Consider the following 14541-nt stretch of genomic DNA (forward strand, 5'->3'; position numbering starts at 1 on the left):
GCTGGTGGCTGTGTGGAGAATGGATTTTAAGGAGACAAAGTGGAACTAGGGCCACTGGTTAGCATACCAGATAAGGCTAGATCAGAGGGATAAAGTCTGAGTCCACAGGACTTGGCAACTAGGCAGAGAAGTGGAGGAAAAGATGACTCCCAAGTGTGGGCAGAGCTTTGGTGCCCACTCACTGAGGGGAGAGTTGGAGATTTAGGGGAGACTGTAGGTTTTTGAAGATAGTAATTTGATTAGTTCATGTTTTTGTTTTTGAAGAGGTAGATGAAGAATTTTAAAACTACATGTAGTAAAACTACTAGGAAGTACAGTTCAAAGGAATGCAGGTGTATGACACAAGACAGCAAGCAGTATGCCTTCATTGTTACTACAGAGTTTATTTAAACCGACCTATGATAATACAGAGAAGAGACTGAGCTGGCAGCTGCCCAGAATTTTCATGGATACAGATACAAACTGGCTGGAGACCAGTCTGGACCCACACTTCAGTAACAGATGAGTCAGTTGCATAAATACAGAGAACACAAGACATTTCACAGCTTTTCTGCTTTGCATTTCCATTTTAAACATAGGTATGTTACAACTTTACATTTTAAATTACTACTCCACATATTTTGTGACAATGGCTAAAGATGCAATGGTCCCAAACCTCCTAACATAATCAGACTTTGGACTGTAACACAGAATGTTCCAATGGAATACCAAACAAACTCTTTACACATAACATATAAAAGATCCTTAAAAATCAGATTAATACAATACTCTTCAGGTTACAGAAGGAGGAAAGGGAAGTGGAAAAAACAAGACATTAGGGGTGCTTTAAATGTATAGTATCTTGAGGTCTTAAGCTTCATTCTCTTCTTCCAAGGAAAAAAAAAAAAATGCAACATCATAATACCCTAATGAGGAAAAACACTATCCTTCTATACAATAAATATAGCAGATGGCAGAGCAAATATCACAAGTATTGGCTTGGTTTTTAATTCTATGCTGATGAAAAAAAAATCAAGCTTCTTTGTGTGTACTGAGCAGTGTTAGCCTGTGGGTGTTTGTCTCAGTGCCTGTATACCAGCGGCTGTTTGTATACCAAGCCCAGCCAACAACAAGCTCCAGTGCCAGCAGTCTGCACGCTGTGTCCTGGGGGAAGAGTTTTTATCTTCACTTTATGGTAGGGTTCCTGGCTGAATTACATGCTCATGTGTTCCGGAAGAACATATGAAATATCATCCCACGGGTGACGATACAGCCCCTGCTTCAGCCTCTTCTGATCAAGATAGTGTCCTAAAATGGAACAAATGAATCTTTTTGTTACGAGTTGGTGAGTTTGTTAAAAGTTTGGTTAGTGGTGAGACAACAAGGAAGGGAAATCTTTTTAATACAAACAAATGGGGAAGTAAATCCAGATCCATTCCACACATAAATGCTACCCTTGGTAAAAGAGAAGTCCTGGAATTTATTTTTTTCCTGGCTAGCAATCAAAGCCATTTCTAAGAACAAAGGAAAGATAAAGATATGGGGAAAGTTCAGAAAGGAAGGATTAGGAACAATGATGAAGGCAATGTGACATCTGATAGAATCTCACCACATAAGTTAAATGGCATAGCTGAAGCATGGGGTAAAACAGACAGACAAAAATACTTAATAACAACTAACAACTCACCAATGAAGCCCATACTCCTTCCCAGCACAAAGATGCCATTGAGGGCTCCAATGTCAATATATTCATCAGCTTCCTCCCTGAAACAATCAACTTGGAGTTTTAAAATGGCTCCCATGACCACCCTCCTCCTCTCAGACAGTACTTCTGTCCAGGAGTGAGAAACTAAGCTCTCTCTCATTCCAAAGTAAAACAGAGGGGTGCTCTGAGTAGTAGGAGTAGAAGGCAATTTTTGTTTTCTTCTTTGTACCTCTCCATATTTTCTAAATCCTCTGTAATGAGCATGCATGGCTTTTAGAGCTGGGAGGAAGCAACAAGAATCGATCAACATTATGAAGAAGAAAACGGCTGCAGAGCTCACCGAGTAAAGGACCCACAGTTTCTAAGCATGTCTACAAATGCAACTCCGATGAAACCGTCTACGTTCAGGATAAGATTTGGTTTCTGGGAAGGCAAAAATTGAAAGCATTTAGCATTTTTCTTTTTTTTTCCTTGTAATTCCCCACTATTACCACTACTACTATACTACTATGAATTATCACGTCCATTTGAAACCTCTCACAAAAACATCTATCTTGGTTGGTTAGGAGAAACTGGGTCTTAGCTCAATTCCCAGTCTAGTAAAGGACCCAACACCTGTTACCACTTAGTATATGTTTGTTGAACTTCATTGTGCAACAGAAATAAAACTTTCCAGAAAAACAGGTTTGACACACAGGTTAGATGCACATCAAAATACAACCCGGCTCTCAATTTCTCTAAAAAAATTCACCCAAAACTATGATTTGAGAATTAGGGACATTTTCTTTTTTACCTTTGAGGTGGTAATCTTCTCTACTTCGAGCGCGTAGTCGAGCAGGGGGGTGGCAGGGAAGTGCTGCTTGACGTAATCTTTGAGGATCTGCACCCGCATGTCTGGGTTGTTTATCTAGAAAGCGACCCATAGTTACAGAAAAACCCATCCTAACACCACATTTAAGATACATGTTCGTGCTTGTCTGGCAGGTGGGTACAACTGTACATGTAGTGTCCACAAGGTTTATTTCAGGGACCTGATCCATGTATGATCCCCTGTAGCATAGATTATGACACACTGCCTTGGACACAGGGTTTTTGAAGTCCTCTCATCTCATTTGAGCACTTAAAATAACCTTTATAAATTCTCTCTTTCATATTCCAAACAAGAAAGTGAGATGGGAAGAGTTAGCCATGCATCCTACAGTAATAAACAGCAGGGAGCTGAGGCTTGCCCACTCTCCAGCTAGAAGTCTTAGGTTCTAGCCACCAATCGTGCTACCTATCAGCTCAGCAGCCTCCTCAGCCTAGTCAAGCTGCAACAAAGTTCTCAGTTTGTAACTAAGCAAACACATGCTGGCAGTGGAGCTGCAAAGCACCCTGGAAATTTCAAAAACTTTGAACTTGCAATGAATGGAGATGAATCATCTGTTAAGAGACCCACACAAAGCAATAATCTCTCAGTGGGGGAATGAGGTTTAGGCACATGCCAAATCCCCAGACCATTGTGTCCTCCCCATCCTTCTCCCTTAGCAAAGAGACATAGGTCAGTATGGACTCTGAAAGGAAGAAGCCCAAGACTGAGTGTGGCAGCGCAAGTCTGAAGTTATCTCAGGAATGAGTTCCTGAGCTGTGCATTGGTGTTACCTGCTTGCGAGCCACAGTGGCTGAGCAAAGTTCTGCAAAGCCTGGATGGAATGTCCCTCAGATTGACCACCGTCCCAGGTTCTAACACAGTCCTTGCTCTTCAAGCAAGGAGATCTATCCTGGGCGGGCCCACTGTTTGGGTTATCCCAGATCACACGCCTGACTCTCCTGCATTAAAGTGTCATACACCCCACCTAGACCAGAGGAGTGGCCAACTAGATGAGGTTTCTATAGCTACAGGGCCAAAGACCCTGAGGCTAAGGGACCTATGAGGAGCTGTCCCTGTAAGGCCCTGAGCAGCTGCTGGTATCGCTTCTCTTTTCCTTTGATTTTTAATCACAACTCCCTACCAGGGCTGCAGAGGACTACGGGCCCACGGCAGACTCTATTAACTAAAATACTTGCTCCCCTTCCCCCCCAATCAGGTTTGCCCTGATTTTATTATTCTTCCTGTCCCAGTGAGGCCAGGCTTCACCATGTGACTTCCTTTGGCCTATGAAATGTGAGTGAAAGTGATCTGTGCAACTTCAAAGCAGGCCTTTTAAGAGTTTCTTCTGACAGAAGACCAGAACATCCCAGGGAGGGGTGCTCCTTTACCACAGATGACAGTAAACAGGGCCACAGCCAGCCCACAGTGGACATAGGGTGCATAAGTAATAAACCCATGCTGTTATAAGATGCCAGGATTTTTGGAGGTGTCTGTTACCGCAGCATGCAGCATTGTCTAGCCTAAGGTGCCCCACATGTCCCCTTAACCCAGACCTTATCCATTTTTTCCTGTAAGGTTCATTTTGGAAGCTAAAGTTTCCAGCTCACATTTTCACAGTGCAACTGAACACAACAGAAACTGTTCAAGGGCAATTTGTATTATAATGGAAAAAACAAGCGGCCTTATCTTTGGCATCTGTCAACATGTCCAAAGCTTTGCATGTTGGGAGTTGAGAACCTGGGTGTTCCCAACTAAATCAATGCTCTCATCACCATCCAGTCTGTACATCTAGTCCCTTAGCGAGAGCAGTGACTTACCGATTTTACCCGGTGACCGATGCCCATGATCAGTTTTCCTTCCTTCTTCATCTTGTTCACAAACTCCATGGGGATAATGCCACTGTCAAAGGCTTTGCTGAACATCTTGGCTGCTGCATCTAGGGCACCCCCAAACCGGTCCCCCTGTAGGAGAAAACCATGGTGCCCTGAGCTGGAAGTCTCCTTCAGCTTTGCAGACCCACCTGGCATGCCTGAACAGCCCCCAGCGTCCCACCAGGATGACAGCACTCACGATGGTTAGCAGCCCCGAGGTGAGGCTGGAAACCAGGTCCTTCCCAGCCCGAGCACAGATGATGGTGTTGTGGGCCCCCGAGACGGCTGGCCCGTGATCAGCTGTCACCATCAGGCACATCTCAATGAAGTGGCAGGAGTACTTGGGCAACCTAGGGGTAGGAAAATGAAGGGTCAGGAAGAGAGCAGGAACAAAAATGGGCGGTTCAACAGTGCACCACTGGCAAGACCGTGCTCCGACTCTCTCTCATCTCCCTGAACAAGTTACTCAAACTCAGGTAGGGCAGCCATCTCCCCGTCCAGGTCTGATACTATCATACAGCTCCAAGGCAAAACCCCGATTCTTGAGCCATTCTGGACATTGCTGATATCAAATACCACTTTTAAAATAGAGTGAGCTGGTCACTACACTCACCGTGGTAAGCATTCTGCATGTGTATTAAATGTCAAATCATTAGTTGTACATATGAAACTAATAAAATATTACGTTAACTGTAGTTCAACATTTTAAAAAAGATAAAATAAAATACACTAAGAGTTAGCAAACAGGGTTTGAAATCTCTTCTTTAGGCAGTTCTTAGCATGAGTTTCAGCATTTGACCTGTATTTGTGGCTACCCCGTGAGAGCCAGACGGAGAGTAAAGACCCGTCCCTTTCACAGTGTTCAACCTCCCAACTGACTATGAAGGAAAAAGTTTGGAGACTTGGGTCTGCAAGAGCAGATGGAGGGAAACCTGCTCAAGTGTTACAGTGTGTGAGTTTCTCCCAGGAAGAGCCAAAGCAGGACCAAGACCCAGCTCTCTGCAGGGGAGGGCATGACACATACCAACACTTCAGCCTGGTCTTCTACCCAGAACCACCCAGGCCAGGGCTCTGTGACTCTTATACTGAATGGCCCCCTTGCCCAGTTGTCAGTCTCATGTCATGGGTGAGCTAAGCTTGGGAGCTGCAGAGAAAACCATTTTTTTCCAACATTCAGGCTGATGAGACAAAATTTACAGATGTCACAGGACAAGGTACTTAAACAATGCCTGTTCAGCACCTCCACCAGGCCATTGCTCTGTAAGCCACCAGAGCCATGCACATCACCCCAGCTAAGCCCCACTGTTCTCTCAAGAAGCCTGCATTCATTATGTTCCACTTCTTTAAAAGTTCCAAAGGGAAAGGGGCCGATCAAGATCCCTGATGAGGTCACTGCTTCCTACTCCTCTTGGTTGGGACTGGCCTTTCTGTCACTGAAGACACAAGAACTGCTTGTCTCTCTTTCCTCCAGCCTTGCATTGATCTGTGGCCATCAAGACTGGCCCTGGGCATATTCCCCAGGGCTGCCCACCTCCACTCCCTCGCCAGGGGAAAATCATTGACTCCAGGTTGCAGGGCCATCTTCTGCCCGCCGTGCCTCACCTTCTCTGGAACCAGAGGAGGCCGAGGACCCCACCGATGCCCATCTCTTCCTTAAAGACCTCGGTGATGGGCATGCCCGCGTAGATGAGCTCCTGTCCTCTCTCGTCACAGATGCTGGTCATGAATGAGGCGGGTTTGCGGATCAAGCCCAGCTCCTGGGCAGAGATGGGGGCAGAGGGAAGCACAGCTGTGGTGACCACAGAGATTTTTCCAGGACTGCCTCACTGTCTGTGCCCTCAGAACCAAAGTGTCCCAGGAAAGTCTTAATTCCAACAGCCAAGCAACAGTGCTCAGACTAACTCCACCCAAGAAAGAAGTGCAAAAGCCCCTTTATTATTATATTATTTCAGGTTCAGAAAATAGGAGTGCTATGCCTATCGCACCTGCTCAGCTCTGGCACTATTTCTGTTTCTCACTGAGCATTCGTAGAGCCAGGCAGGGCACAAAGCAGTTCACACCCACAAGTCCATCTTAACCTTACAAAGGCATGAGAGCAGAGGAAATGAGGCTCAGAGAGGCTCAGTAACTAGCCCGAGGTCACCTGGCTAAGAAATGGAAGGATGGAACTAAAGGGAAACTTTAAATGCTCCACACTTTAAAACTTTTAAACCCCCCATCGAAATGCAATGAAGCACATGCCTGCAGAAGTGGGGGATCCCCCCCACGGTGGCCTTTACCCAGGGGAGGGGACCAAGCTTCTGCATTTATCTGTTTCAAGAGTTGAGGCACAATGGGGGTATCATTAGCCAACTATGTCTTAGCCCATTTCTTCAGTTATCCCCTATTAACTTTAATAAAAAACCTCTTTCTGCCTTAATATTTGTTAGTTCAGTGAGTATCACTATGGACCTTCCTTTTCCCATTTTTATGTATATCACACCTAGACATATAAATATACATGTTGCTTTCTTTGTGTGCACAAATTCTTCATAATCATCATAGAGATATTGTCCCATATACTATTTGGTGAAATCTGAGCTCCAGAAGTGTCAGCACCTACACAGATCTAGTTCACTCCTTTTAACTGCTATATAGTCCTTTCATACACCACCACAATTTAGCCATTCCTCTCCTGATAACATCAACTAAAAACACTCTTGAACATATTTGTGTCTGTCTGTGAGCACTTCTCTGAAGTAGCTTTTTAGACAGAGAATTGCTGAGCCATAAAGTATGAGCACTTTTAAATGTGACTAATATTACCCCACTGCCTTTCAGAAAGGTGGTGCCAATTTCCAGTCCGACAACAAACACACCAGTTTCCTCACTGTGAAACCCATGTGAACACAACATTATCAAAGAAATGTTTTTCATTGTTGACCTGACGGGCAAATTGGCATCAGTTTTTACTTTGGTTCCTTTTAGGTGTGAGGTTGAGAATTTTTTCACGTTGAAAGACCATTTCGTACCCATTTTCTTAGTGGGTTATTAGTCTTTTTAAAATTGATTTAGAAGAGTTCTTGTATACTAAGAAAACCTAGGTATGAGAAAACCTCCATCTATGCCCCTTAGACACGTAGGCAGAGCAGACTCTACTTCACCCTGAAATCTCCAAGCAAGTGCAAACAACTCTAGGGGACAGTGCCCGTCCCCAGCCCCTGCATCCAGGTCAGGCCACAAAGCTGTGGGAGAGACATGATGCCCTGAGCTCTCCTGGGCGCTACATTTGTTTTACGAGTTGGTCAGAAGGGGTTGCCTCACAAGCTCCAGCATACAAGGCGGGGCTGGAACCTAAGGGTAACCACCACAGTTTCTTTTGATGCCCTGGGAGAAGCCTCCCTCAGGCTGTGGCTTGGGAGCCTGGAGCAGTGATTACATGGCTGCCCTAACTAGCAGGGTGAGCCTGGTTTCCAGGGGTTGGTACTGAATCAACTCAAGAGCCACCACCTTAGCCCCCAAGCCTCCCTTGCCCACACGGGTAGGGACACCCCCAGCACCTACTCGGGCCCAGGAGTAGTCCATCGGCACTGTTGGGGGTGGCACCTCCTGAGCAGGTACAATGACCCCTTTGGCCACAAGATCTTCATACACAGACCTGGCAGGCAGAGGAAGGGGAGAGAAAAGACATCCACTTTTATTCTTCTGGGCTCCTCTAAGCCATCCCAAGAATGCTCCTCCATCTAACCCCAGCTCCTCAGGCTCTCTAGCTCTGTACCACACCCCCCATCAGTGGCTAACCTCACCAGCTGGGCTCCTGAGAACTAAACAAAACAAGCTCTGGCCAAGAACTTCCCCTTCCCAAATGCAGCTTGAAAGAAAGCTGAATCTGGAGGCCAAGGAAGGACCAAGGGGCAGAATGGGAAGAGACAACAGGTTACCCAAAAACTCTCTCACTCAATTAGAGATGACACTTTCTAGATGTTTCTATGCTCATCTCTCATTTATAGCCAGGCCAAGTGGGTAGGCTCAGAAACTGAACATGTTTTAATACAAGTCTGAATGGCCTACAACTGCTGCTTCTACAAACTAAATAAAATGGAAACTCAAAAGAAAAGATTTTGGACTATCTGTACTGCTGTGCTAGATACCTGAGAGGGACTGAGTATCAGACACCTCTGTGCTGAAGAGGCTGCTGTCCTAAGGAGGGGTCTGGAGAGGGAAGGGAAGGCTGGCATCCTCCCCAAGGTCCACTTACTGGATAATTTCTCCAAGCTCATCAAAGCTCGGGGGCACAAACACTCCTGCCTCCTTCAAAGCCTGGTTCTTGGCTACTGCAGTTTCAGAGGCCTGGTTGGCACAAGCTCCAGCATGGCCGAACTGTACCTGGAAGGCAAAGGGAAATGGCTCTACAGGGCTCGTCCATTCCCAAGAGAGAGAAAACAAAGGCTCCTGGGAACATCAGCACTGATCACAGACGGACCCCATTCAACACTCCACATCAATCACTTCATTCAGGCCTCAAGCAGGCTCACGGAATACATATAGTGGATGACTCCTGTTTTACAGATGAGGAAACTGAGGCACCGAGAAGTTCAGGAGCTTATTCAAGGTCACACAGCTGGTGTGTATGGGAGGCAAGATACGAAGCCTGGCCATCCAATTCCACAAACACCTCTTCTGGGCTTCCTTCAGGCAGTGGTCAGGGGGATGGAGAATAGCAACTAGTTGATAAAGAAGATAAAGAAGAGGTGGTACATATACACAATGGAATACTATTCAGTCATGAGAAGAAAACAAATCCTACCATTTGCAACAACATGGATGGAACTAGAGGGCATTATGCTCAGTGAAAAAAGCCAGGCGGAGAAAGACAAGTATCAAATGATTTCACTCATATGTGGAGTATCAGAACAAAGAAAAACTGAAGGAAGAGAACAGCAGCAGACTCACAGAACCCAAGAATGAACTAACAGTTACCAAAGGGAAAGGGACTGGGGAGGATGGGCAGAAAGGGAGGGATTAGGGGAATAAAGGACATTATGATTAGCATACATAATGTAGGGGGAGGGGCACGGGGAAGGCAGTATAGCACAGAGAAGACAAGTAGTGACTCTATAGCATCTTACTACACTGATGGACAGTGACTGTAATGAGGTATGTCGGGGAGACTTGACAATGGGGGGAATCTACTAACCACAATGTTGCTCATGTAATTGTGTATTAATGATACCAAAAAAAAAAAAAGAAATATCTAACCTGTTTAAATAACACTATGTCCAGGCGCTCTTCTAAGAGTTTTACTCATTTGATCTTTCAGTAGCTAGCATGCTTTCCTATAACAAAGGAACTGGACACACAAGAGGGGTAAAGTAACTTGCCCGAGGCCACACAGCTAATATGTAGTAGCATTTGAACCCAGGTACCTTGGCCTCTCACTGTGTGCTTAATCACTGCATATAACAAAAGGGGCCTTAAGGGTTGAAAAGGTCAGGTTAGCAACAGCTGCTCTGGTTAGCAACAGCTTGGAAACACATGTCTTAAAACTGAGGGATCCCCATGCATTCTTTGTAGGACTCAGTTGCCAGTGGATCGGGTGGGAAGGGGAGATTCTGCACCCATAAACTTAGAAAATGCTGGGTTCAGGAAAGTTAAGCAAATTTTTTTAACTCTGAGGTTTCTCAAAACAAAAAACCAAAATTTTAAAAAGGAAGACAGTTTATATTGCATGGTCGTAGCATACAGAAACTCCCGCTTGGTTGGTTGGTTTCTGTCAGTTTTGTGGGCCATCACTGCAGCACTTGTGCTCCGTGGAACATACTTCTGAAAAATGCCAGCTTGCCGATACCCCCTTGTCTCTACTCTCATCCCCTAAGGCTTAAGTCAGCTTTCCTGAGGAGCTGTCTCAGCGTGCTGATAGATGGAGATTTTGTTGTGTGCTATCTCAGTTTCTCTACAAGGCAGAATGTTCTGCAAGGTCATGTGACCTGTCACTGTTCTACTGGGCAGTCGCTGTACTAGTCTACATTTGCATATGCTTGAAACTTCATAGTTTTTAAAAAATCCATTGAAAAACACCTTGAGGACCTGCCCTACCCAGGGAGTGATGATGAGTACCGGGCCAGACACAGAGAGAAAGGTGATGCCCTCACGTAGTCGGGGTGGGGAGGTGGAGGGCTGGTAATGCAAATGTGTTTAAGAGAAACAATGGAGGCAGAGGAGGCATTATTTTTGACTACTGAGGTGGAGGAAGAGCAGCCAAGAAGAAAGAGTATCAGGAACAGCTTCATGGAATAAGTGGATGGAAGAATGGAAACCAACAGTTGCTAAGACCTAAATGTGCCATTATCTTTACAGTTACTTTCTTATGTAAGCCACACAACGGCATCATCCCCATTTTACAGCTCAGGAAACTGAGGCAGAGAGGCTAAATGACTTGCCTGGTTGTGTAGATCCACCAAGAACTGCTTCTAAAGCCTTGGGAAGTAGTGCTCACCCCTAACGGTGTTTTTTATATGGAAAAGAACTAACACATACACACACACACACACACACAGTTCATACTTACACAAAATCATATTATGAGCATTTACTGCATCCTGCCCTTCCTTTGACTTAACACAACTTAAACTCTTTCTATATGAATATCAACAACCACCTCATTCTTCTGCCTGCCTGCCTGATTTTCCATTATATGGTCGTGCCATGGTGACACAGTCCCCTCCTGACTTGTAATGACGCTGTTTCCATTTTTTGCCATTACATCACTGCAGTGAGTATGCTTGTACACAGACTGACACATTTCTGCATACACACCCACAGAGTAACTTTACAGAAATGAGAATTGCTGGCTCAAAGGAGAGGTACATCTTTCAGTTGGACAAATACCGCCACTTTGAGGTGGGCAAGTATCTGAAGGGGGAAAGGCAAGCATTCTAGGGAGAAAAAGTAGCATGACAGGCCTACTGGTAGTAAGAATTAAGGGATTAAGTGTAGGGATTATTATTATTGAAGGAAGCCTTGATGGCCAAGTTTTGTCTTCACAGGCATGAGGACAAAGCCTTACACTCAGCACCTGGTCAGCTATTGATGAATGTATCGGTGATAAGTGCTTGTGTCCTTGGCTTCATTATCCCTGGAGGGGCCATCTTTGAGACAGAGGACTCTTAGCTGGAGGATGGGCTGAAGACTGGCTTATTCCCAGCAGGAGACAGATAGCTCAGAGTGTTTATGTCACTTCTATTACATGTCTCCCATGCTGCACTTACATATGCCTTCCGGTATGTTCCCATGCATCACATCAGGTACACATGTCCAGAGCAAACTCTGCTTTCTTCTGCAGCCTCTCCCTACACAAACTTCTCACCACCTACCCCCCAGCTCTCCACCTGGGGTGTGTTCTCTCCCTCCTCGGCTTAGCTTTTGATCAGCAAACTCCATCTAGTCTGTCAAGATGCAGTTCAAACATCACCTTCTCTGTGAAGCCCTTTCATCAATTCCTCCAAACAGTAGATTGCTCCCCATTCTGAGTAGGGACTCAGAGCCTTGTTCTAGCCTTAATCTGCTGGTGAGTTTGTCTCTTCCAAATGGATGTAAGCTCCTACAGAGCAGGGCCCTGGCTGGATCTTGTAGGAACAGAGCAAGTGATAAACATGTATCGAAGGAACTAGCTTCTCAGCAGGAGGACCACGTGGTTCACTTCAACTGCCCCTTCTCAGCCTCCCTGTCTGGGAGTGGCCTGTCCTGGCTGTACCTCGGAGGAGAACATGGTGGCACAGGTCCCGATGCACCAGCAAACCACGGGCTTGGTGATGCGGCCTTCCTTGATGCCCCGGCAGATCTTATATTCCTCAGTGCCCCCTATCTGCCAGGGACAAGAGAACAAGGAAAAGGCCACAGGTTAACAGAACCCCCCAGCACCCCAGGTTACTCCTAGAGCAGCACCACCAGCAGGGAAATCTGTCCCAAGTCAGGCAGTGGCCATAACCATCAGGTGTCTTTTGAGTTACAACTTGGCTAGAAAATGAGGGGACCTGGGCTTTGGCCAAATAATACACCGTAAGATTGAGATTGGATGCAAGGAAGCATTGGAAAGGGACACTGGGTATCCTCAGCGAGCCCCTGGGACTCCCCTTTCCTGATCTAAGGTACAAGATGATTTAGGATCAGACCTGATCAGAGGCACGAGCAAGGGATGAGGTTACAGAACTCTCCCACCAAATTTAAAAAATGCACTTTTTACTCCAGCTATCTAGCCCACCCGGTAAAAACATGGCTAACCAGCACAAAGCTTCTCCTTTATTGACACTAAAACATCTTGTGCCACTGAAAGGCAAGAATTCCTTTTTCAGGAACACGGCAGTATCAACAATGACAACCTCTAAGTCCCAGAGTCAAGGCAGTAGGAGTACCAAAATGTATGAATTCCTAAAAACTGAGCTTATGCAGTACTTCTACAATGAGAGAAACGAAAAAAAGCTTTTTTTAAAATTCACTTACCTCTCCAAGAACCACGATCATTTTGACTCCTGGAGTGTCCTGGTAACGTAACACATGATCCATAAATGTTGAGCCAGGGTACCTGGTGAGAGCAGGGAGAACATACAGGATGAGGAGGCGGCTTGTGGAGGTGTGTGTGTATGTGTGGGAAGCACGCTTGTACTAGGAATACTGTGAGGTTTTTCATGAGTGTGGATGCCCAGCGAGGGTCCAGAGACGCCTCAGGATTAAAGGGCGGTTAGCAAATGGAGCACAAGAGAAAGGAAGGAAGAGGAATTAATAAGCGCAGAGCTTTATGCGGCAGTAAGAGATGTCTGGAGAGCGCATGTGGTGGCTTTGAAATATGGCCACAACTTCTTTGAAAAAGGTGGAACCTCACATCTCTCCTCTTGCATATAGGTCAGACCTAATGATTAGTTTCAATTTCAAAATGTGAACAGAAGTGATTCTATGACACTGACTTCCAACAAGGGGCTATAAAAAGAATAGCTTCTGCCTGGGACTCTCTTAAGAAGCCCACAGAGAACACCTTATCAGCCACGTGTAAGAGCAGCCGCCAACCACAGGTAAACCTTCACTGGTGCAGCCCTGCTCACCTCTGACTGCAACCTTACAAGACCCCTTCCACCCCACCATCAACAAGCCAGAATTGCCTTATCAAGCTACTCCTCAATCCTGACCCACAGAACCCATGAGGATAAATGTTTATTGTTGTTTGAAGCCACTTTGTTTTGGGGGATTTTTTTTTTTATCCCAGCAACAGGTAATACAATGAACCAAACAATATCCCAGGATGGCAGACTACTGCAAGGACGTCTATATAAAGTTTTTCTTTTCCTACTATCACATGAGTTTGCAAAAGCATTAAGACTGAGGAGACCTCTCTGATGATCTTCATGGACTTTTGATATGCACAAGAGCATTATAAATCCCAGGAAGGCAGTATAACTTGCAATAACGCCCAGACTTACGTGACGAGGAGCCCTTTGTCAGGCAACACCCAGGGACTAGGATGCGCCAGGTCACACCCTGAAGTCCTTCCTCCCCTAGGAATTCCATCTGACATGATTTGGGAGAGCTTAGGGGGATTGTCAAGGTGACTCACTCTCCCAACAGCTTGTTGTTCTGAGTCTAACAGTAGTAACAGTAATAACAATAGTAATAAACAGTAGTTCATAGTAATAGTAGGCAGTAGTAATAGTATAAGTAATAATAAAAAATAGCGATAGCTAACACTTATCATAGTATTAAGTACCAGGCATTACTCTAAGCTAAAACACTATTGATAACCTACTGATCAGTGCTGCCACTAACAAAAATAATGAGAACACTACTGATAAAATAATAAGAAATATGTATTTGGTTCCTGACCCCCATTCCTGTCACAGAGCTACTAAAACCCTTGTAATCCTAAGCAACGAGGGTGACAAAAGCATCTAACACAGGGCTCCTAAATTCCTTGGAATTTCCTGGGTGATACAAGTGTCTTTTGTTCTAATGAGGCAAGTCTGGGTGGGCTCCTGCAGAGCTCCTGGATGCGGGATGGACATCAGAAAGACGTATCCATGATTAGAAGCTTGGGATTTTCAACTCCACCCCCCCCATCTATTAATTCATGATTGAATCAATATTCAATCATGCCTATATGATGAAGCCTC

General features: G+C 45.3%; 1 protein-coding gene across 5 annotated transcripts in view; it reads right to left on the reverse strand.

Annotated features, from left to right (window-relative positions):
- Positions 1-363: 363 nt before the first annotated feature.
- ACLY (ATP citrate lyase) overlaps positions 364-14541 on the reverse strand; it is a 38436-nt gene continuing 24258 nt past the window's right edge. For all 5 annotated transcript variants that reach the window (XM_017660394.3, XM_017660395.3, XM_017660393.3 and 2 more), the window contains 11 exons: positions 12884-12965; positions 12138-12248; positions 8643-8770; positions 7949-8042; positions 6008-6162; positions 4605-4755; positions 4352-4495; positions 2478-2591; positions 2025-2107; positions 1667-1743; positions 364-1287 (listed from right to left, as the gene is read on the reverse strand). In XM_017660394.3, coding sequence (XP_017515883.1) covers positions 1193-1287; positions 1667-1743; positions 2025-2107; positions 2478-2591; positions 4352-4495; positions 4605-4755; positions 6008-6162; positions 7949-8042; positions 8643-8770; positions 12138-12248; positions 12884-12965 — 1234 coding nt within the window. In that variant the 3' untranslated portion in view covers positions 364-1192. The remainder of the gene's footprint in view (positions 1288-1666; positions 1744-2024; positions 2108-2477; positions 2592-4351; positions 4496-4604; positions 4756-6007; positions 6163-7948; positions 8043-8642; positions 8771-12137; positions 12249-12883; positions 12966-14541) is intronic.

The sequence above is a fragment of the Manis javanica genome, chromosome 4, assembly GCF_040802235.1.
Source record: "Manis javanica isolate MJ-LG chromosome 4, MJ_LKY, whole genome shotgun sequence".
Classification (NCBI taxonomy): Eukaryota; Metazoa; Chordata; class Mammalia; order Pholidota; family Manidae; genus Manis; species Manis javanica.